Genomic DNA, 24,888 nt, shown 5'->3' on the forward strand with positions numbered 1-24,888 from the left:
AGAAAGACAGATACCATATGTTTTCACTCTTATGTGGATCCTGAGAAACTTAACAGAAACCCATGGGGGAGGGGAAGGAAAAAAAAAAAAGAAGTTAGAGTGTGAGAGAGCCAAAGCATAATAGACTCTTAAAAACTGAGAACAGGGGCGCCTGGGTGGCGCAGTCGGTTAAGCGTCCGACTTCAGCCAGGTCACGATCTCGCGGTCCGTGAGTTCGAGCCCCGCGTCGGGCTCTGGGCTGATGGCTCAGAGCCTGGAGCCTGCTTCCGATTCTGTGTCTCCCTCTCTCTCTGACCCTCCCCCGTTCATGCTCTGTCTCTCTCTGTCTCAAAAATAAATAAAAACATTAAAAATAAAAAAAAAATTTTAAAAAAAAAAACTGAGAACAAACTGAGGGTGGATGGGGGGTGGGAGGGAGGGGAGGGTGGGGGATGGGTATTGAGGAAGGCACCTTTTGGGATGAGCACTGGGTGTTGTATGGAAACCAATTTGACAATAAATTTCATATATTGAAAAAAAATAAAAGAAAAGAAAAGAAAAGAATACCTTTTAAGATCAGGGCATAACAACCACTGTAGAAACTCTTAAGTCACAAATCTTAATAACACTGACACCAAGCAAAAGGAATTGTATAGAATTGGCCCTGCCTTCAAGGGGCCCCTTAAAAATACTCTTTATGAGCTTAAAAGTAAAACAAAGCTTCCCAAGGGCTCCCCAACTGACCTCCCCTTCCCCAGAAATAGGAATTTATTCCCTGCAAGAAATAGATTGCTTTGTTACAGACAGTGCCCCAAATCCTGCTGAATGCCATCTGCCAGTCTCCAACATGTGTTGAGTTTAATAGTTTAGTAATTCTGGAATCAAATCTACTTTAAAGGAAAATCTACCTCATTTTTGACTCTCAGGTAAAACATCCACGTGGCCTATATATATATATTGATTCTGTAGGTCTCAGTTAGCCTCCCATGGCCTGAGATTAAAAATAGCAACAACAAAAATACATGTTTTTTATTGAATTCTGGCTCTTTGCTGGTTATCCAAAGCAAACAGCAAAATGAGCAAAGCCATGGTGAACTGCCCCTCATGCCAACAAATGCCACAAAGAGAATGACAATCAGTAAAATACGTTGTTAAGCATGAATAGTAGCTAAAATATTTATGTCTTGCAAGGTATTAAAATGAGAAAACTTTCAAAATGGAAACTTCAAGCACTTGCATTAGAAGTTGCATAATTTGGTTAGACTGATCTTAGAATGAAATAAAGAGCTGCTTATTTCCATAATGTTGGTCTTAAACAGTATGAAAGTTTAGATAATTTATCATGATAAACAAAACAGTTCTCAGGGGTACCTAACTCAAAAGGAGATCTTGGTGACTTTCAGGTCTGTGAAATTTTAGGTAGCGTGATAATCAACGTAATTTATATTTAAGTGAAGTTGTGTTCTTCTGAAAGTTTTCTAGTTTTCCAGGAAAGGGGAGTGTATCTGCTACACATCCCTAGAACAAGTACAGACCAACTGAAGCAAGGTTAGTATACTCACTACTGTCTTTACGGCAGAACTCACATTGGACAGGAAGACCTATTTGAATGGGGAGGCTACTGAGTTTTGACACACACACAACTCACATTAGACACAGAATATGTTACTGTCATTTAAAAGCTAGAGGCTTATACTTATTGTGTCTCCTGTCATAGCTAAGTCCCTTACCCTCAATACCACCTACCAAGCAGCTGTTGTGATCACATGGACTCAAACCTTAATGCAGTCAGCTGTAGGAATGAAGCCCTTCGACCCAATGCTATAAAATTCACAGAATTACAGTCAGAGCTGCAAAAGAACTTGGAAATATCCTGACCCAATCTCCTCACACAATTGTTCCAGGGTTGATGCAGTTTGGCATCTGTTTGGATTTTTCATAATTCTCCATGTCTTGGAGTGGTTTCCTTAGTAATAATAGATTTCAATAAACTAAAGCTCTTCTTTTATGAGGTTTTTAATTCTGTTTCATCTGTTTTGCTAGTGACCTCCTCCCCTGTCACAGAATTACAGATTTCTAGATTGTTATCTTTGGGAATACAGTGATTTGGGTGAGTCATACATTAGAGATAACTGCCCTGATAGAGTTTGCTAGGCTCAGTGGGTGAGGAGAGACAGACAATGCAAATGTCACACATTCTTTGATCCCATACCTCCAAATATGGCTCCATGCACAGCCACAAAACTTTACAGTTCTGGATTTTTCCCACCTTCCAATGTCTCTTCTTGAGGATACCAGATGATCAAATATGCAAAGACTGAATCCCCTGATGCCATTCCAACAGTGCCCAGCACCATGGTATTATGGCTTACTAGTTTTATAAAATTTTGCTTTCTCAGGTCACTCTACAAAGTATAGTTTTTGCAAAGCAGTTTAACTTTCTTCCCATTTCAGACATTTCTTTATTGTATTTCTTACTGCAACAAAGCATGTGTTTTTTTTTCCCTTTCTAAAAAAATTACCAGTAGAGGCAAAATTTAAAAAGTGACCTAGAGGTATAAGGACATACATCCCATTAGCAAGCTCACAAGCCACACAGAAAATTGGTGTTTCGTATGTAGCACTTGAGATTTGTTTCTAAAGAGCCATAACTATCAAATTGTTGTGCAATTTTAAAAAAAAATCAGGCAAAACCCCATGAAAAAGCCCTTATTTAATGCTAATGCCATGATGTTCTCCCCTAAGGTCTTAGAAACAATCATTGCCATTAGCATATGCCATCACTCGAAAGTCTATACTTGAGAAAATGGAAATGCACTAATTAAAGAAATGACCAGTATGGCAAAATCATAGCCAATACCAGTCCTCTGAGTGCAGTGTACCTGTGTCCTGTGTCCTCACCATGGGCCTCTGTGCCTGTCAGCACAGAGGAGGAAATCAGTCTTCCAACAAGCCATTCACCACTACCTATAGCCAGATGCCTCTGCTTGTACCTGCATTTTCAGAGCCCCACATCCCTCAAAAATGTCAAGTTTCAAATATGAATGTTAGTTTACACACATCTTTAGTTGTAAAAATTAAAAAAAAAAAGTTGCTTAAAGGTTAAGCCAACCCCTGTGAATACAGGCTGATCCCTGCTCATACATCTCACTTAGAAAAGATATCGTGTCATAGTTAAGTACCTGTACACATAAGCAGCCCAAATAAGATTTCCTCAAGCCAAATGAACTAAAGAGGAAGAAGAGGAGGGTTTGAAACAGAATTGTGTTCAAAAGGCACAAAAAGAGAAACTGAGCCTCAGAAAATAATTTCCAAAGAATTGAAATTCCCCATAAAATTTTCTTCAGCTGGGTTACATGCACAGCAATGATTATTTGGCTGTTTCCTACTCAGAGTTCTCAATTATAAATAGTCCCCAGGAGATCTGTTCCTGGGCTATATCAAATTGGGGTGCTCTGGCCTATAAAGGCTCCATCACCACAGAGATGGAATAAGGGGATGAGAGAAGCAGATCATTCTCTCTCTCTCTCTCTCTCTCTCTCTCTCTCTCTCACACACACACACACACACACACACACACACACACACTCCCCTAAAGGGAGAGTCTGGTCTTTGGATTGAATTTATCTTCCTGCCAGCTTAAACAGAGAATTCATTTTGTTCAGAACAGCAAACTACACATTCTGAGAAGAGGTGCCCCTCATGCTCTGGAGATCAGATTAAGAAATGAAAATAATCCAGAAAGCAAACACCACCAAGACCAGTGGTGGTGGCAGTGACCGAGAGCAGCTTGCCCCAGAACAGCAGCCAGATGGGGCCGAGTGGGAGAAGTGGAAAACTGGCCACTCTGGCACTCAGAGACTTAATGCAGGATCCGAAGACTATGCACATCAAGGCAGCACTTAAGCGTCTGACATGAAGAGATCCTGATGCTAGTGCATGAACACTGAGCTCAAGGAGAATGCAGACTTCACACCTGGCTTCTTGCCTGCTTCAATCCCAAACTGTCTGCTCAAAACTCAAGGTAGCTACCTCTAATACCTGTCCATCAATCTAACTCTCGCTCTCATTTTGTTCTTTCTGAAAAGTAATATTCTACCTCCCCCAAAGCTGAATTTAAAGGAAGTATCAGAGAGTTCTTTCAATTGCTAAAGTAGTTCCCAGTCTCTACTCAATCTGGGAGACACTTACTGACTTGGGGAGTTTTCAGAACCTGGATCAGCAAAGTGAGAGCCATCTCTTTCACAAGTGAGCTCAGGAATCTAAGACAAGAAGTACCAACAACATTCCTGATAGGCTTCAGTTCCTCCAGCCACAGAATGACAAAGAGTGGAGGGAAATGAATAGGATGGGAAGGGGGTAGCTGTAATCTTTGGTTTTTTGTTTTTGTTTTTTTTTAATCTGGAACAAATAGGAAATGTAGCATTTTTTTAAAGACCAGAGGAACATTTTTTTTAATTTTTAATTTTATTTTTGAGAGATAGATACAGAGCACAAGTGAGAAAGGAACACAGAGAGGGGGAGAGACAGAATGCGAAGCAGGCTGTAGGCTCTGAGCTGTCAGCACAGAGCCCAACTCAGGGCTCAAACCCAGGAACTGGGATCATGAATGACCTGAGCCAAAGTCAGACGCTTAACTGACTGAGCCACCCAGGCATCCCAAAATGTAACATTTGTTAAATCTAGGTGATACGTATCTGTCTTCTCTGGACTCCACATATTTTAAATATTACATGGTGACATTTTTTTTAATTAAGTGAAATTCAACCAGGAAAGCCAAACAGTGAGAATTCAAGAGAATAATGAATTGGCCCACGTTTCAAAGAATTTGTAAATCTTGCCAATGTGAGGAATCTCACTTTAAGTAAACAAGATAGGTGAAAAATCTAGACTTAACAAAGGAAATCTCAGTCAGGAGTTGTTTATTCACATTACATGGGGGCTCTTTCTTTTATGAAAGAGTCCACCATAGGATTTCTATAAATATGGAATGCCATCACTGTCGTTAAAACAGGGTCTAATTTACAAAGCACTCGCTTGCTGCACAGCTTTTCAGGAACACAACTACCATTCAAAGGTACATCCACAGGTCCTCTTGTGACATCCAATCTGTTCTGTGACAGAATGCACTTTGAAGCAGCACTTTGAAGCTGCTGTCAAGATAAATAGAGTCAGGTTTGACCGCAAATGTTGTGTGCTTTGTTGAGTCATTTGACCTCTCTGTAACTCCATTTTCATGATTAGAGTGAAAATACTGGTTCCTTTTCACATCTCTTCCAGGAGTTCTGTGGAGCTGTGTGGTTCTAGCCAATATGTTCAAGCAAAATGCTGAATGACATAACAAATGAGATGTCTGCATGGGAACCCAACTTCCCGGAGTTGGCAGAGCTGTTCTCCAGGCAGCTGCAGTACTTTCCTCACCATTCCCTGAGGTGACACGTGGAGGCGCTAGCAGCCTGGGTACACCCACTGTTATTGGAGTGACCCTCACCATGCAGCCCACACAAAAACCACTCGTAACTACACAACAGCTAAAAAGGAAATGTAACTTGAAGAACATGTCCCTCTACAAACAACTGATCCTCTGGGACTTTCATTTCAAGCCTCTCAATTGTTCGAAGTAAATGAGGCTCACATTAAAGGCCAGCCAGTCACACATCAAGAAATTAAGCCTCCTCTCAGTAGGGGAAAATGGCCGCTCCAGAGCCAGCCTCCCGCCTCTCACACACAGGCCTCTTGTACAAATGATTTCATTTACCCACATCTGAGACACTTGATCTAGCCAAGCTTGGTCTCCCCTAAGCCCTGGAAGCTGAGATACACAAGCAGAGGGTTCAACATCTGAAATTCCAAACAGCCACCTCAGATCCACTGCAGCACCATAACTGAAAGACTCCAGCTTTGCCAGGAGGTGGCTTCATCCTTTTTTAACCCTCTAATTCCTAACAAGCAATTCTCCACAACCCTACCTTCAGCCTCTGGGCACAGTATACCAAAATCACAGCAAAGACTGGGGCAAAGATAGGGAAGGAGAGGTCTGCCGCTCTTCAGGCCTTATAAGTCTGACTGACAATCAAAAGAAAAACCAGGTAGGGCCACCAGGACCCAAAACAAGTGGTCCTCAAAAAAAAGAATTCCAAGGCCTCAGAGCCCTCTATGGAAAATGTCCTGCCTCCAGTCCTCTAGGGAGAGAAATCTCAGGATCATTAGCAAGTACTCTGGCTGAGCTCAACTTTAGTGAAGGTGTATGGGGACAGACATGATCTCTAAGGTAACCAGTTAATTGCCAATAAGGAATGATAATAATAAATTAACAAATACTGATGTAAACTAACTCAGTTCTGCAGCAGTTGCATGGAGACAACAGTGGAACGGTTTATTCTGGAACACATCTTGCAAACAGATCCTCACTGGGAAACACACTGCCTCTGCTAGATCTGAATGGGCCAATAAGATACAATGTAGGCAGTGGATGGCCCTAGAATGTCTCCTAGTAGAAGCAGAGCCTTTGATTTTTAAAGAAAACTGGCTTGAGTACACTTGAAAAGATGTGGGCTATTTTCCATTGTTTCCTTCTGCAACCTGAGGGTTACTTTAGACCCTTTAGAGGTAAGATTTAGATGGTTCCAAGACACTGTCATAACAAGGAAAGTAAAATAAAGGGCGCTCACTGAACAACTTGTTGCTTTGTTTTAATTGCAGGTGGTGTTTTGTGTCATTTCCTTGCTATCCAAACCAGCCTCATCATACATACCAATTTCCTAATGACTTCTAAATCTGACATCTGATAGGTTTGTGGCTGCTGTTTTAGTTCCTTAACCCAGAGTTCTACTCAAATCCCTGCAAATCCCTAATTTTAAAACTCTGTTTTAGGGACCAAAGCATACTGAGCTATTTCTTTCTTCTTATTTTTCTTCAAAGCCTAACTGATGTTTTAGTTTCATTATTTGCACTAAGATAACATGCACTAAGACTTCCTATAAAATAACTGGAAGCATTCAATTTGGTCTGCCACATACATCCTTAGTCTGCAAACTCTTCCACTGCTACTCATGAAACTGTTCAGTGTTATAGTAGAGCACACACACCTTTAGGATGTCTCATATTGAAGATGCTACAGTTTCCTAGTGAAAGGTAGAAAAACAGAGAGAACTCAAGATTGAGTTCGAAACCAAAATCTTAATTCCTATGCACATATGACTAGAATTCTGGAAGCTTTTACCAAACTATCACTCTCTTAGAGTTGTCAGCTCAGAAATATTCAACATTAGAAAACCAAAGGTTTAAAATGACTCACCAAAGAGACTGGGTGTCTGGCCCATTTGACCACCACCACCACCCCAAAGGCAGGGAGGTCCCACCAAAGTCTCCATTTAGCAGTAAAAGAAATGAGTTGCATTTTCTTCCTCCAGCAATGACCATGGCTTGGGTGACAAAAAGGGTAATGCAGGGATGCTGGTGTACTTTCACTTTCCAGCATCCAAAGGTTCTCAGTAGGCATGCCTCCATTCCATAAGATTGGAAGAAAAAATATTTGCCATAACAAGGAGAACCTAAAAATGCTGGAATATTTTCAGAAAAAAAAATCTTAGCAGATTGGCAAACCTATTATTATTCTCTCTCCTCCATTCTTTTTCAAATTATTTTCCCTCTTTCCACTCTCCTCCCACCACCATACATTCACTTATACATATACTAAATCTATGGACTAACTATACCAGGGTGCCAAGAAATTCAAATCTCACCTTTCAATTTAAGATATTTATGGGCTACCTGATATCACTAATTCTACAAAAGTCTTCTGTAAACAGCAAAGGCATCCTCCATTTTCGCTCTTCAAACTTGTGTCCAAAACCGCAAAATCCACATAGCTGATTTCCTGACCAACATCAGAAGACCAGTAAACAATAATATGCTATTCTAGGCAAGATGGTCTCTGTGATACTAAAGGCTGAGTTCCAATTCCCTAGACCAGTACTCCGTTCCCTTTACCTTACCTACTAATAACTGCACTTAACATCATGTTCCCTTTGCTTTCGAGAACCAATAATACAGATGTGTATTACAGAGAGCCAACAGATGTGGCTAGGTTTGCACACTGATGTAAAAGTTACGCTCAAGTCAGCACCAAACCTCAGGAGTTCAACAGTAAGTCTACCTATAAATGATGGCAGGGCTGCCAAGGAAGAAGAAGGAGAGTACTAAGAAGTCTATGAAGTAACATGTGGTTAGAAACTCTCTTGTATTACATGCAGGGAAATCACTGGGTGATCTTAGCTCCCCAACGAGACTGAACTCTCTGAGGGTAGGTGCTGCATCTCATATTTATTTGGGATCCCCATGGTACCCACCACACAGCTGAGCACATAGTGTATTCTCTAATAATGCTTACTGGTTTATTTGATTTAATGCCATGGTGATAAGGTGTGATGGAGTGCTTCCTACAAGGGAAGAAGTTTTGACTCCTCTACAATGTCATCATAAGCCTTGTAACTGACTGCAGCTAATGAAGGGAGTAGGTTTGTCACAAGGTAGCCCAGCAGAGAAACCTAATGTGCAATGCTTTGGTCCCAATCTGGAGAGTAATAATGTAATATATGCTCAGAAAAGAAATGTTATCCTGAATTGAATTGATCTGTTTACTTGTCTGTCTCCCTGTAAACTCCCCAGGGTCAAAAATCAAGTGTTTTATTTTTGTATCCTGAGCAAGTAGCACAGTGTCTAATACATTCTAAGTGTACAACAAATGTTCCTGGGTTTAATTAATGAAAAAATAAAATAAGGGTTTAATGGAATAATGTAAAGAAAAATGTAAGTGACATAAGATTTAATACAGAAATTTCTGTAGAATCTCATATTTTTCACATCTTAGCACTTATTCTGCGCTATAATTGCTTAATAAATGGTGGTTTCTTGGATGGATTAATTAATTAATTAATTGGAAAATATAAAGAGAAGATAGGAAATATATCAGGATATTACTATCCTAGGAATGGAGACTATCCCATTGAACCCGATAGTAGCATAAATCATTCTATACTGCAAATCACCTATTGGTTTGCTTGTCCTGTCTGTTAGAATGTGCATTCCCTGAGACAATAGAACATCTTTTTCATATCTATAACACCAGAGCCTAGAGCAGAAGAAGTAGACCTTCAACAAATATTAGTTGAATGTATGCATCAATCATTCTCACTCTTCAGTAGATTTCACTGTACCTAAGTATTCTACCTAGTCCACATTCAGGGTCTTCTGGTATGGAAAGAAAAGGAGAAGTGTTATTTTCCCCATGCATAACTTTGTGGCAGATCCAAGTTAAATGGCCTGATTCATGCTCAGCTGTGAGAGGGTCTCTCCTCTTTCTGAAAGGGTTTGTCAGTTGAACTTTCCAGGACTGCTTATTAGAAATACACACTTAACCTCACTGTGTCTAGTACACACTGCCTTGGCCCTTGACTAGTCCCACATATTACATCTGTGTGATTTTGTTAAATAAGGAGAGCATGTGGCTTTGTGAGTTGGGGATAGGATCAGAATTCAGACTTTCAATGGCTTTTTGAAATAATTGAAGCAATATTTTGTTTCATTTTGCCCATAGGAGAATCAAAAAAAAGCACCAAGATCTTAGTGCATACACCATCATATGTCTCCTGCCCCCTCTAAGTATCTCATAACACCAGGGCTCATATTTCTCTAGTGCCTTGAATTGATTACATAAAAAATCACCAAGCCCTCAGATGATTATTCCTTTGCCTATCTCCACAAGCAATAACAGTCAGCACCTGCACCCACAACCTTGCCATCTTTTACCTTCATCATTTAATGTCCAATATGAATACTCTAACCACACCAGTTTGTAGGTGTTATCTATATAAAGCCAACTTAAATTCCTCTTTAGTTACAGTGTCTATGGGGTCATGCTCAGGTGTGCAGGCCATTATAAATGATTTTTCAATTATTGTCTAATTAATACATCTATGATTCAAGGAACACCTATGTGTCAATATCTTATATTACACAATGTCATATTACTCTTTGGACCAATGTTGTATGGTAGATATTCCTGTTTTGTAGATGAGGAAAGAGACAGATTCCACACCAGATTCAAAATCATGTTCTACCTGATTCCACTACATAGCACTACCTCTCCCTCTCCATTGCTGAACTCCACAAGTAGTCCTCCAAAAAGTATAGACTTCTAGTTCCTAGTAGTATATACTGAAATCCATAATTATAATTGATCCTATACAGCATGATACTGGATTTTCAATAAATCCTTATTTATAGACTTATATATGAAAATATTGGTGCTTTGTTGCTTACAGAATATCAGTTTCTCATTAAAAGCACTGCTGTTTGGTCCAATTAATTCTGATGAGAATTATTCTTCAGGAAACCAGGAAAAGCAATTGATTCAAGAAGTCTTAAGACCCTTTGCCCTATGAAATTGATACAAATACTATGAGGCCATTTTATATGCATCATACCTTAAGTATATCAGGCTGAATTATTTCCCTGGCAGGAAGGTGTCACTGAAACAGAACTTGCCAGAGAGTCATAGAGCCCTGCTATCTAGTCTCTCCTCTCTCTCTCTCCCTTTCCCTGTCTCTCTCTCCTGCTCTGTGACTCTTTACCATCTCTCTTACCATCTCTGGACTTCTGTTTCACCATCTACTGATGGGCAATCTATCAAGATAACTATTTGCAAGGAACAAAGGAGACAATGGTCATACAGGTGCTTCAAAAAATGTGGAAGTGTTCTTCAAATATACAGTATTCCTTTCATTAGTGGCCTGGAACGGGACATATACCTCCAAGTGCATAAAATTTCCAACCAAAAAGGGACTTAAGCAATTCATGGAAAAATGAAATCAACTTAAGAACTTTTAGCCCTCCACCCAGCCAGCCAGCCACCCACCATCATCCATGTTATCACCCTACTACCCTGAGATATTTCAATAGCCAGCAAACACTGGACTACATAATGCTTTAAAAATGCTTCCATTTGAAAACATTCATACCTGGTAAAGGGAAACAGAGCTAATTCAAATCATAGTTAATTTCTGAAATTTTCATTATTAGTGAGCATTTCTGCTTCCTCATTTGTCAAACGTCACTATAAGAACTACCAAGAAATGGCAAAGTGATTTTTAAAATTATTTTGTCTCCCTTTAAGTAACCCATCCATATTCTTGGCAAACCATGTATATGGCCAAATAAAAAGCAAAAGGGGGCTTCAGGAGGCTGAATCACTCTCATACTGGGAACTTGGCCCTTGAGCATTCTAAGGTTCACCTATCTTTAACACTACTTGTTGATTCTTTCTCAGCCACTTTAACTGGAATGCTACTGCCACTGGCTGGCAAACATATTGTATTTGCAACAGGTGGAGCAAATTCGTATTATGCCAGAATACCATACAGAGATTTCAAATGCTCAGACCCCTGGAGCTCCCACTCCCAACATCCACCCCTACAAAGTCTCCATATGTTGGGTTACCCTTTGCCCCAAGAGAGCCTGGTAGCAAACCATGACCACAGAAATGGGCTTAGGCAGAGAAATTCTCTCCACGTGTGCCAGGGAATTCTCCAGCATAAAGGCCTATTCTGTCAGCAAGCAGCAAGGAAAGAGATCTGGGAGGACCTCACAGAGCTGCTTGGCTGCACTCACCTCAGGCAGAGGCACACCATTGATGATCAAGTCTGGCTGCTGGTGACCTTGGCTGTTGAAAGAGTGATGATAGATGTGGTTGGTGCTGGTATTGCGGGTATTCTGGTTCTCCACATTCAGGAAAGTACTCTCAGAGCGGCGGCAGCCCAGGGGCAGTGTCTGCTGGTGGTAGTCGAAATAGTTGAGGGAAGAGGTCAGGGAGGAGCAACTGACAACATTCATTTTGTCTGTCTCCTCCACATCCCGGGGTACCAGACGAATGTCATTCTTACTGATTTTTTTCTTCTTGCTTGATTTCTTTTGATGCCCATAGGAGTACTCAGCGATTCTATATGACAAAAAAGGGAACATATATTGCTAATGCCCTCCAGAACCATGTGTTCATTAATAAATATTAAGCACCCCACAGAGTTTCACCCAATCTCCGCTCCAGCTTCTTATTCCAGTGCATTACATCATTGGGTTTCTCCCTGTGCATTTTACATGTGAAAAAAACTAAGGGCCATACAGTTTTCATATAAAACAGACCAACTTCCCACTCTTCCACCCCCCAAAATGTTTCCATACTTTGGATGTGGAATTCCTTATTGTGAGTGGCTATTTAGCAAGGGGGGTGGGCAGGGAAAGTCGAGCCTATGAGAAAGAAAGCATGAAAATGTTCAAATCTGGAGCTCCCCTAGATCCCAAAGGAACCCCTGGGTGAAATAAGAAGGAAGTCTTAATTTAACAGAAGAGGAGATAGAAGGAAACAAAAACTCACCCCCTTTCCAGCGCCTGTAGGCATTTTCCATGTGGGGAACACTCTCAATCAGATTTCTCTTTGATTCACCTGATCAGTTTTGGACTGGGGTAGGAGATCAGACCCCATCCTTTGACATATCCTCAGCTTTTCTCCTCCACACCCTCCATCCCCCTGCCCTAGCCCTGCTCCCTTCTACTCCCTTCCCTGACCCCTCCTCTCCTGGAGAAATCTGATAGCCAAACCCATTTGAATGAGGGGAAATGCTTGTTACCTCTCTCCCCTCAGGCTCACTTTCTCCTCTGCCTTTTTGTCTTGCTCCTTGCTAATGGGAGAAACCGAGATGCAATGCAGACACTTGCTGTTTTGTCCTTTTATAAAACAGCCGAGGAGACAAGTGATGGTTAAACAATTACTGCAAAGGAATTTAAAGGTTAGTGCATTCAGCATCCTTCTCCATTCAGGTGTACCTACAAGCAGCTGCACTGCAACTGGAACACAAAGAGCTCAATTTAATTGCTGCTCACAGACCCAGCAACATGCACCAAAGACACCAAGCATTAAGGCACTTAAACAGAACACATTAAAATGTAGCCAGATTCTCAAAGTTATTTATTACTTTGCACATAATGATTCACCTTATTGTTTCAAAATTCCATTTATGGGCAATAATCAGCAAAACAATAGGGTTAATAAATAATATGGGGTTGATCTTCACAAGGGAAACTGTGTCTGCATTCTCTCTCAACAAAGCTAATTATTGAATACAAAAGGAGCCCAATTCAGCAGCAATTGCAGATCACCTCACAAGTCTCATAAATGAATGCATTTGGGGAAGAGGCTCAGGAGAGGCTGAGAACAGGAAACCTCTGCCTAATACATGGCAACACAAGGTCTTGAACTTTAGGTTTCTGAAAAGTCTGAGCATACAGGAAGAATGCATATTTCTAGAGGCAAATTCTTACTCTGTCCCTGGGATCTTCCTAGAGCAGTTGCATTCCCGTCACCCTTTTTAGCTCAGTGCTCAGGCAGACCTGCAGTGATGGCAAGCTGATGCTTACTGGAGTTTGAGAGCAGATAAAATCCCAAAGACCCCAGGACTAGGGTTTATTTTCTTTACTAATCTGTTTACAGAATCAATGGGAAGTTTTAATGATTTTGTTTACCCGTGATGGGTAAGTTTGGCAATGCCCCATCCAATTACTTGGCTGAGGCATTCACTGCACAGCCCTTTCTGTATTGGCCAATTATTTAATTAAACTGTACTTCATTAATCCCAAACCATCACAGGGAACAGAGCTCTTTACAAAATACACATGTGAATGAAGTTGGAGAGAACTGAGATTTTCTTTTTTCTTTTTTTTTTTTTTTTTTTTTTTTTTTTTTTTTTTTTTTTTTTATTTCAAATGCTCTCCTCCCTGTTTAATGATCTCCCTGGCAAGCTCTCAGAAAGAGCTTTCACTTCTAGTCATACATTACCAGGAAGTGGTAAAGCCTTCACTATCTTTATTTCAAGATCATTTCTTTTTCATCAAGAAAAGGGTCTTATACATTTACTTTATGCTAAGGAAATGGCTTAAAAAGAGAGTCCACTCTCATTATCTCCATATAAATAAAATTTTACAGAACCCGAATTTTTCTCCTATAAAAATCGCCACTGGCAATCACAGGTTTCAAAGGTAAGAGCAGTATTAATTTCCATTTCTCCCATCTGAAATGACTCAGAGCTGAAGCAAAGAAAAGTCATGGCCATTTCACTACTAACAGGATTAAAGCATTTATGAGGCATTGCAGCTGCTCTTTTATGGCACCTGATTGATATTCATGTGTGGTTAGCATTTGTCTACTAACTTGTGTAATGCAGAGAATAGTAAAAGGGAAACAATAATTGCATGGCTGTTACATATTCAGGGGTCTCTGATTCACACAAGTATGCATTTCAGATGGTGTCAAACACAAATTGGATCTATAGGAACATATTTTGACTGATTAACATGCAAGCACAGATGGCACAAAAGACACACTGGATGTTTAGGTGTGTTGAAAGCACACACACACCTTGGTTAGAAACAGCAGTATCATTCATTTTCAGGAAACTAAAGAAACTTCTTTTTTTTTTTCAACCATTTCGATGAGACACTGCTGGAAAAAAATTACATGTATTATCCTAAATTTATTCTAGAAGTACTTATATTTATTTGTTCTCTCCAATTGTAAGGAAGGGCTTCAACAAGACCCTCTGATATGTTTTTCAGGAAATTTTCTTAATACTACTTGCCATTCCAGTTTCTGTCTTTCTATTCTCATATTCTCTCTCTCTCTCATACACACACACACACACACACACACACACACACACACACACACACCCTGCATACAGTTCAAGAGAAACTGTAACACAATAAATAGCCCATAGTGACATCCACTGGTAGGGACCAGACCTTAGTGCTACAGCAGAGTCCCACATTAGAAAAAAGCACCATCAGCTCCAGAAGACTGCCATTTTTACTACAACATCTGGAGGCAAAGTCCTACCCCCCATTGGGACATTAGGTCTCTACCCCACCAATCAACCAGATATTTGAAAACATAAATGACTTGTAGAATTTCACCTTATATAGCCAGATGTTTGGGGAATAGATAAAAAAATAAGCCAATAACACACTTGTAGAAAACACTAGGCACCTGCTTCCCCACACATTCTTGTTCTCTCTTCCCTCAACTCTCTGTTTCCTACCTTAGACACTCACTCACCGGCTGTCTTCAGTTCATCCTTACAACAGGACAGAGCAACTACAAGCACTTCCTCTCCTTTCAATATCTGTCCTCAAAACACTGTGGTCCTGAAATCAAGTCGTGGACCTTGGTGGTTCTGCTGTAAATTATCTCTCTCTCTCTCTCTCTCTCTCTCTCTCTCTCTCTCTCTCTCTCATTTTTTCCCTGCCATAACTTCATGGAGACAGCTGTGCAAATTTTAAAAAATGAAAATCGCTTTTCTGCTCATCATCATTGTGTGACAGAATCCACTCGAACAGTAAATGATTGTCTTCCAGCAAACTGTCAGATCAAAAGAATTGATAAACTTGGACTGCCACAAACTTTCCCCCCTCCAAAAAGAAGCACAGCATGTACAGAGCATGCATTTAAGTAGGAAACAAAAGCACTGGTATTTTCACACAGAGGCACAGATACACCTTATTCATCCAAGACAAAGGAAAGAAAAAATTTTGGCTCTACCTGCAGTTGTAGGTCCGGATCTCTTTGTTGTCTCGCTTGCACTTGATCGCCACGAAGATCATAGTGACAAAGAGGATGCCCGCAATGGAGCCCAGGGCGATAATGAAAATGAGGGACAAGTTCACCGAGCCCATTGACTCTTGGGCATCAAGAGCAGGGGACAGGTAGATTAATAGGAGTGCAGAGGCGGAGAGAGACGTCTTGCCATGGTCGTGGGCCACCACAATAAGCTCATAAGAAGCCTTTGAGCTCTCACTAAAGGTGCGAGTGGTTCTGACTTCTCCATTGACCTGATCTATTTCAAAGAAGCCACGGTCGCCCTCGGTCATGTCGTAGGTGACCCGGCCGTTCTCGCCCTCATCGTAGTCGTCTGCTTTGACGACGGTCACCAGGTAGCCTATGCCAGAGTTGCGGGGGATGTAGACCTCTGCAGTGCCATTGATCAGGGGTGGGGCCGTGATGACCGGAGTATTATCATTGACGTCGAGGATGATGACCCGAACGGTGGCGTTGCTCTGCAGCGAGGGCAGGCCGCCATCCTTGGCCAGCACCTTGAATTCGAATGTCTTGGTCTGCTCGTGGTTGAAGGATCGAAGCGCGTAGATGTCACCGGAGTTGGGGTTGATAGAGACATAGGTGAAGACAGGCATGTCCCGCACCTGCGATGGCACGATCTGGTAGGAGACACTGCCATTGAGACCCAGGTCAGGGTCTCGGGCAGACACAGAAAGCAGGTAGGCGCCAGGCGTGTTGTTCTCCTGCACAATGACCTGGTAGTAGGGCTTGGAGAAGTGCGGGTGGTTGTCATTCTCGTCAGTTATTCGAACTGTAAAGGACTTAGCACTCTGCAGCATGGGCACACCGCCGTCACGCGCCTGGATCGTGAGGTTGTACTGGTCATGCTGCTCACGGTCCAGCCGTCCGTCCACCAGGATAGTAGAGAAGCTCTCATACTCCTGAAGCCGAAAGGGCACGTTGCCCAGCAAACGGCACTGCACGCGCCCATTGAGGCCAGAGTCCCGATCAGACACCCGCACCAGCGCAATCACGTAGCCTGGAGGGGCACTCTCGCTCACTTCCACCAGCTCGCTGTTAACTGACAGCAGGTTGATGACCGGTGGGTTGTCATTGGTGTCCAGAACGCTGACGGTCACCTTGCAGTGTGCCGGGATGGAGTTGGGTCCTAAGTCCTTGGCCTGCACGTCCAGTTCGTACACGTGGCCCTCTTCATAGTCTAGGGCACCGGTGACTGTGACCAGGCCACTGTGCGGATCGATCTGGAAAAGCTCGCGCGTGCGGTCATTGACATAGCCATAGAAGGAGTAGACCACCTGTCCATTGGTGCCTTCGTCTGGGTCGCTGGCATTGAGGCGGATGACCGGTGTACTGGGAGGTGAGTTCTCTGGCACGCTCACTGCATAGGTGGACTCGCCAAACACCGGGTTGTTGTCATTGGAATCGGTCACCTTGATGCTGAGGCCAACAGTGCCCAGGTGCGGTGGGTCGCCGCCGTCGAGCGCAGTGATGTGAAAGCTGTAGTGCGACTGCGTCTCTCGATCCAGACTCTTCTCCACTACAAGTTCCGCAAATCGTGAGCCATCGCCACGCGTCTTGATCTCCAGGCCAAACAGCTCATTAGGCGTGAGCTCATACGTCTGAACGCCAAAGCTGCCAGAGTCCGGGTCATAGGCGCTGTCCAGCGGGATGCGCGTGCCCGGACTAGCCGCCTCTGAGATCTCCAGCTCAATTTGTGCCGCTGGAAAGCTGGGCGCATTGTCGTTCAGATCCTTGATCTCCACCTTAATCACACATATCTCCATTGAGCTGGACATGACCTCAAGCGATATGATGCACTTGGGGCTCTGGCGGCACAGCAGGTCGCGGTCGATCTTCTGCTTAGTGACAAGCAGGCCCGAACTGGGGTTAATATCCACCAGGTGCGGAGCTGAGTTGGACACCACACGAAAGGCAGAGGCCTGCCGTGGATCCAGAGCGAAACCCGCCTCACGAGCGTCCTTGGCCACGTTGGCGATTACCGTCCCGGCGCGCTGTTCCTCTTCTACCGAGTACTTGAGGTTAATGAGGGCGGCTGCCTGTGTCCACAGTACGGCCAACAGCAGCAGCACGGGCAGCAGGAGAGACTCCATGGCTGCGCGGGGCTCTGCCTGGCCTCGCCTCTCCACACCCCTCCGAGGCCTACGCCGCCGGCGCTCCAGCTTCCCGCTGACTCGGGCCGCCTGTTGCGCGCGCCCCAGGGCCCCGGAGGCCGCGGGAGGCGTCCCGCCCAGGGCGGCCCCGCGGCGCGGGGGAGACACCCGCGCCGGCTCCAATGCTGAGGTTGCAGCAGACTCGGAGGGGGCTGGCGGGGGGCCTGGGGGCTCTGGGGGGCCGAGGGAGCGCCGCGCGGCCCCGAGCCCCCTCCCTCCAGCCCGGCTACTCAGTTTTCCCCCTTCAAAGTTAGCCAGGCGCGACTGGCTGAGGCGGCGCAGGGCTGAGGGTCTGACGCCTTCTGAGCTGCCTGGTCGACGGGAGGCTGAGTCTGGACTGCACCTGGGGCTAAGACAGGGAGGTCGGTGGGGGTGCAGCCTCTCAGACACTGCCCAACCCGCCTTGGCGCACCAGCACTGAGGCTGGCGAACGCGTTGTGTGTGCACCTGGCATGCGCAAGGACCTCCCCCCAGCTCTCCTGGCTCACTGCGGAGAGAGAACCCGCCTGGAACGCGCCCTCCGAGGTCCAGGGGGGGCACGCTGGCTTTTTCGAGGTCTGTTGGGGAGAAAGGATGATCAAAGATGGGACTTAGAATTGCTGTCAAGCGCTGGAGGCGCCCGAGTAACCAGCTGAAAGGGATGGCAGTTCCAGGGCTGGCAGAAGGGGGAGGGGAGAGAGGGAGGCTGCTGAGACAAGACAGCGCTCCCTCTCGCTGAGGCTGGCTTCAGAAGACTCGGGGGGGGGGGGGGGGGCACGTCTGTCCAGGCTTGGAGATAGGTGCAGAGTCCCCTCCACAGAGCAGTTGGACTGCGGGCGTTTGCGTCTCAGAAATCCAAGTTACCAACGCAGCCCGGGCCTCCACGTCAAGTTTGTGAAAACGGGGCGATGGGGATTTGTCCAAGAAAATCAAAGTCCCATTCTTTCCAATGGCCCGGGGGAGGGCAGGGAATGGCGAAGAGGGAAGGGAAATCGACAACAGTACCGGCAAGGAGAGGCGGGGCCGCTGCCGCGGGTACCGGGGGCTTCACCTCCTCCCTTGGTCTAGGCTGGGGTGTAGGTCTGCGGGCCGTTGTCGCCACCGCCGCGGTGGGAGGAAACCCTCCTAGCCCAGTCGAAGGTCGCTAAGGTCCACCTCAGCAGCTGCCACGGTCGAGGGTTTTGTCGCTGCCAAAGTTTACTTGCGGGAGCGTCTTGATTCCATCTTCCCAAAGAGGCGCTGGCTTCGCTGCGTTTGGGCTCCCTCCCTCCCGGACGCTCTCGCACTCGGGAGGTCTGTCTTGCTCTTTGTGAATGCGTGAGAGGAAGAGTGAGTGTGTGGTGCGGGACGTGTGAATGTAGGAGTGTAAGTGAGCAGGGGTGGGAGATTTCCGATCTCCTATGAAGGCGCTCAGCCGGAATGCCGCCGAGAGCAACGCGCCAAGGGCCCGCACCAGGCTAGGGACGCGAGTGCCACTGCCCTCCGGGCAAGTCCGGCATGGTGTGCTGGAGCTGTGCTGCCGTCTGCGCCCTCTGGTCCGTCTCCCCCTACGCCCGCCACCGCCGCTGCTGCTTCTGCTGCTGCTCCTCCCGTTGCCGCAAACTACTGGCGGTGGAGTCTGGAGAGAGCGGGTGAGAGTCGGGCTGCGGAGCTGGGCTACGCCAGGCTCTGGCCAATCAGCGCGCCGCCCAGCGGGCTCCGGGCTTGGGGCGGGGCCAAAGCACGGGGGGCGGGGCGGGGCGGGGCCAGCCGGAAACTTACACACTGGCAGGACCAAGTGGTACGCCCGCCCTCCGAGCGGGCGCCGGAGTCTGTGGAGGCCCCGCGGGCGAGCAGGCAGGGGCTAGAGGACTGGGTGGAGTGGGGAGGAGGGCGTGCTGGTGATGAGACTGAGCATTCCCGGGAACTGCGCGCCTCTCTTGTTTGTAGATTTGAGAAAAGATGAGGATTTGATTCTCTAGGCATGTTCAGTTCCCTCACATTTGTTCATATCTTGAATATAATATTCATATTCATATTCTTTCTCTCTCTTCACCACCCTCCCCCCTCCCTCTTTGTCTCTTCACCCTGGGTTTTGTCTGTCTGTTTCTCTGTCTTCCTCGCCTCTCTTTCTCTGGTAGTGGAAGGAAAAAGGAAAGGAGAACGAGCCCCCGAGGTGGTGGTCATTCATCCGGCTCTTGGCGGGTGAGTCTTCACTTCAGCTGGAGAACCGCGGCGGCCATCCTCCCGGACCGTCACCTCCATCCCTCCTTCCCCGGCAAACGCTGCAATTATTCCCCCAGAGCAAGGCCTTTGGCCCGGTTCGGTTCGCTCTTGTCTGCTGCTCGTTAATCAAATGGGATCTTTGTCGCAGGGACTGAGACGCGGAGGGGGCAGGACAAATTTCGTCGCTCCTCACCGCACCCTTTTGGAGAATTTAGCTCCCTATAAATAAACTGTACGTTGGAGAAGAGCGGGTGGAGCGGACGCTGCCGTGCCGTGCCGTGCCTTGCCCGGAGAGCTCCAGCCCTGCGGGAGCTGCGAGGCGGGCCCTCAGTCCCGATAGGTGGCCGGTCGCTGGATCCGGCTCCGGTGTGGGGCGCTCCCTAGCCTTCCCAGGGGTCTCAGTCCCAGGGGACTGCCAGCTCTCTCAGGCGGTGGTGGCAAAGGCTGCGGCCTGTACCAGTGCTGGGAAGATGAAGGACAGCGTGGCTGGGGCTGACATCAAACTCAGCGTGCCTTCCGAACTAAGGCGCCCTGAGGACAACGGGGAAATACTCCCCACCCTGTTCTGTGGCTCTTAATTAAGATCACCAGCAGGAAGAAACAAAAACACGCCGTGGAACAAGTCGGGATTTTTTTCATCATAGAGTGGGGGTTGCGGGGACCAGCTTCTGAATTCACAATACTTGGAAGAGTAAACCTACCTTCTGAGTGAGTCGTCTTGGATGTTTGGGAGTCTTGGGTGAGCAAACTTATAATTAGTCCAGCGACACTGGCCTGAGCTTGTGGGTTTAGAATGAGACTCACTTTTGCCCTTTAAAAAACATTAAACGAGAAAGGGGGAAGTGGAACTTGGGAACATAATAGGTTTTCTCAAAAATGCCATCTTTCATAGAGCAACAGAGCTTCTTTTAAAAGACACTTCTCCTTCCCAGAGGAGCTGGTTTAGCAGCCTTTACCTTGGAGGCGGGAAGAAGACACCTTCCTCCTACAAAAAGGAATTATTTCAGGAGTGAGGTTACAATCCCCTGAACGTGCCTCCGAAACCAAGGGGAGGGCGCTGGGAGCCTGATCCAATTTGGCCATGGGGATCCTTTCATATTAGGATGCCAATCAGCCCAAAACATTAGGAAGAAAATCGAAGTGTCTTCAATGAGTATCATTTAGTCTTGGTCATTTAGAGGTACGGGTGGACAGGGGCGCCTGGGTGGCTCAGTGGGTTAAGCATCCGACTTCGGCTCAGGTCATCATCTCACGGTCCGTGAGTTCGAGCCCCGTGTCGGGCTCTGTGCTGACAGCTCAGAGCCTGGAGCCTGCTTCGGATTCTGTGTCTTCCTTTCTCTAACCCTCCCCCCGTTCATGCTCTATCTCTCTCTGTCTCAAAAATAAGTAAACATTAAAAAAAAATTAGAGGTACGGGTGGACAGCAGAGTGGTGGCTGGAGGGAATCCAGTGGTCCTCCCTTTTTTCTGCACAGCCGGTTTGAGAAATGGGCAAGTAGTGGAGGAGAGTGACAACATGGCAGGCAGCGTGGGCGCACCTCAGAGCTCCACAAAGAGAAGGGTCTCATTTGATTTATCACTGTCATTTACCTTTGATGTCAGCCAGTGGGAATGAAGTGAATCTTTGTCTAATTAAAAATGCCTAAAAAGGCATTTGAAATGGGTTTGCTATCTGATCACGGGATGTGAATTCGGCGTTTGGCAGCTTTCTAAAATATTGCTTGCACTATTTAAACAGAACAATTATCAGCATGCCAAAATGTTTGCATGCCATGCTTAGAAGCTTTTAGCTGTAAACTTTAAGGCGATCTGTTCCCCTTTAAGTTAAAAAAGGATGATGCTGCTTCCTTGTGGCGCAGGCTGTCAGGAACCCGCTGATCAATAAAAGTAAACTGGCGCCTCCACCGCTTGATCGATAGGGAGCGAAGAGTCTGAGAGGTAGTCTTGGCCATTAACAATCCCCCAGGTAACAACAAATGGAAGAATTACTCAAGTAAAATGATTAACATTGCCGTGGCATCTGTAAAGATGCACACAACAAGATAAGAAGGCTGTGAACCTCTTACCTTGGGAGTGCTAATAGAATGTCTATATTATGCTGTCTTTTAAAGATAAATAGGGGAATTCAATTCACATACAATGTCATTACCTTTATAATTGCAATCACATTGTAAAGACATGTTCTGCATTTGCAAAGACAAACATGCTCTTCCCTAAGGAGATCAGGTTCCCTGCTTCCTGCTCGCTGTTCACGCTTGAGGCACCTCTCCTTTCCAAGCAGAGCACCCCAAGTACTTCCAGATATACCAAATGGCTTTTATGGAAGCCAGGCTATGAGAGAGGCACAGGAGTGTATCTTTGTTTTCCATCTTTACCATCACCCCCAAGCTCAAATTGATAGTTACACCTCCCCTCCAAAAAAATAGTTCTTCCATCTTCCCAGTCTGTTTCTACAGATAATCCTAACACCGTTTGCTCTGATAATGTGTTTTTTTTTTAAATAAGCACACTTGATTATTATACTCCAATAATGCTATTGACTAAATGAGTGCCTGAAAACACCTTCATGATCGGGAATTTATTAATTAAATTAATAAAACCATTCTGGGGAAAAAAAACATTCTGTATGAGGATAATAAAAACAAAAAGAAAGTTCTCTCAGTCTTAGCTTCACTTCAATCCTGAAGGAGCCCCACCTACTCAGCCTCTTTAGAGACACAAGAGGGACATCTAGTGACCGTCCTCAGTATTTTTGACCCAACTTTTGCTGAGAAACAGTGGGCCCTGGATACCAATTACAGTGCTGTGCAGCCTGCACAAGCTCTCTGGGCCAAGGCAACTCTTTGGGTCGCTGAGGCCAGAATTAAAATTAGTAAGATTTTTGTGTCTTTAAAATTTCAGCCACACCACTGAAACAATGCTGAAATAGCAATGGAAGAAGACCAAAATGGGGATATCGTTACATTTAAATTGAGCCAGTGTGTGTGGATAATTCTTGCTGTCCTGATATCAATAAGGATAGAGTAAAAGGTTTTGTTCAAAAAAGTTAAAATTTATAGTACTCAGATACCAATATATGAAAACTGTAGCACTGACAAGCTTAAGGGAGCTTTTCACGATGTGTTTTTAAAATGTTTGTTTCAAGCTCCAAAGAGATTAGCCTTCATATAACTCCATTTTCTCTTTTTTCCCCCAACCTCTTCACCCCAACCTTCTGCCTTTGCTGCAAAAATGTGGATCATCTACTAGCTTGGCTTTTGTTGCATCTCATGGACATCCCATTCTACCCAACCAATTTGACCAGCTACCTGATGAAGTTCTCATAGGAAGAAAAGCTTTATTAAAAAAAAATAGCCAAAGTCAACGTTTCTTCATCCTGCATATCTGGTCTCCTTACTTGGGTTACAACCCCTAGAGTAGAGAAAATCAAAAATGAAAATGGAGGAAACAGCACAATACTGGAAAGTGTCATTATTAAAGTCATCTTCTCATTTAATCTTTACGATATCCCTGGGAGGTAAAGAGACTTTGCAGATGTGGAAGCAGAGTTGCAGAGCAGAGCAGTGATTTGCCAAGATGATCTCATTACACAAAACCCAACCACATCCCTTATGAAATCAACAAATGTTGGCTGTGTGCCCAGCATTGTGTTAGGGACTGAGAATTTTTTTAATGGTCCTTGCCCTTGTAAAGTTTTAAATTCAGTTGATTAATTTAATAGCAGCATGCAATTCTATATACTATGGATTTTTCTAGAAGAGGAACTAGAATGAGGTATATCATGTTGATGGATTCCTAAAAATCTGTTCCCTTCTGCTCAAAGTGATTGTCCAATTTCTGGTTAGTACTCCCACCCCACTACACACACACATAAGCCCACACACACACATGCGCCCATACACATATGTGTTCCAGGCATCACAAGGACAGTCATTAAAAGCAACAACCAGAGATGTAGACCTGCTGGGCAGGGGTGGGATGCAGTTTCCACCATACTGGATACTGTTTCTGACCCTTCTGAAATACCAAGAAGACCAGGTAAGGGGGCCAAGAAAAGTCTTTGAAGTCTCTTGCACTTTTTCTTCCCTCTTCCTCCAAGCTCCATTCCCATTCCCACCATGTGACATAGGATCACAATGACACCCAGGGAGTTGTAGCAGAAAAACAAAGAGAAAGTACTCCTTAAGTGCTAAAATTGTTCACCATGGCCCTGTCACCTGCCTTTTCCAAGAAACATAGGAGAAGTAGGGAACAGTCGTGAAAAAGGGACAGAAAGCTATTAATCACTCCAACTCTTCCCATTTTGACAAGGCCAGCATCCCTGAAGAAATTATGTCCAAGCCTGCTCCATATTTATCTCCTCTCTCTAGAAATGGATCTTCCCACAGGGCCAAACCCCTGCTGCTAAAAAACTCATAACTATCCCTAAATAAACACACATCATGGGGACCATTTATTTAGCAAAGGCTAAATCAGCAGACACATTTCAATAAATGACACCACTCTCTAACACCTTCTATACTACCCTGCAGTGACTACCTGTGATGTTTTGACAGCACCATTTGGGCTCCCAGCATTATTGCCTCAACATTTTCATGTGAATTCTCTCCAAGTGGATCCCAAACACTATCTTCTTAGGTGCAAACTCATAGCAACTGTTGTTGTTCCCCACCACCACCTTTGAAAACAGAGAGCTCTCCTTTCAAAGGCACTCTGATCACATCATGACCAGCCTTCCCACTGCTGCCTCTCTCATCCCAAGGAGGATTTCACACACACACACACACCCCTAGGTGAAATGCTTTCTTGACAACTTGGGAAAAAAAACTATCACCAAATAAGGGACCTCAAAAACCAATTGAAATATGAACTG

The 24,888-nt window shown here is 44.8% G+C and overlaps 1 protein-coding gene across 2 annotated transcripts in view; it reads right to left on the reverse strand.

Moving 5' to 3' along the window:
• PCDH19 (protocadherin 19) overlaps positions 1-17,772 on the reverse strand; it is a 133,821-nt gene extending 116,049 nt beyond the window's left edge. For both annotated transcript variants that reach the window (XM_045471229.1, XM_045471231.1), the window contains exons 1-2: positions 15,626-17,772; positions 11,650-11,977 (exon numbers count right to left, since the gene is read on the reverse strand). In XM_045471229.1, the coding sequence (XP_045327185.1) occupies positions 11,650-11,977; positions 15,626-17,772 (2,475 nt within the window). The remainder of the gene's footprint in view (positions 1-11,649; positions 11,978-15,625) is intronic.
• Between the last annotated feature and the right edge of the window lie 7,116 nt (positions 17,773-24,888).

The sequence above is a fragment of the Leopardus geoffroyi genome, chromosome X (assembly GCF_018350155.1).
Source record: "Leopardus geoffroyi isolate Oge1 chromosome X, O.geoffroyi_Oge1_pat1.0, whole genome shotgun sequence".
NCBI classification, from domain to species: Eukaryota; Metazoa; Chordata; class Mammalia; order Carnivora; family Felidae; genus Leopardus; species Leopardus geoffroyi.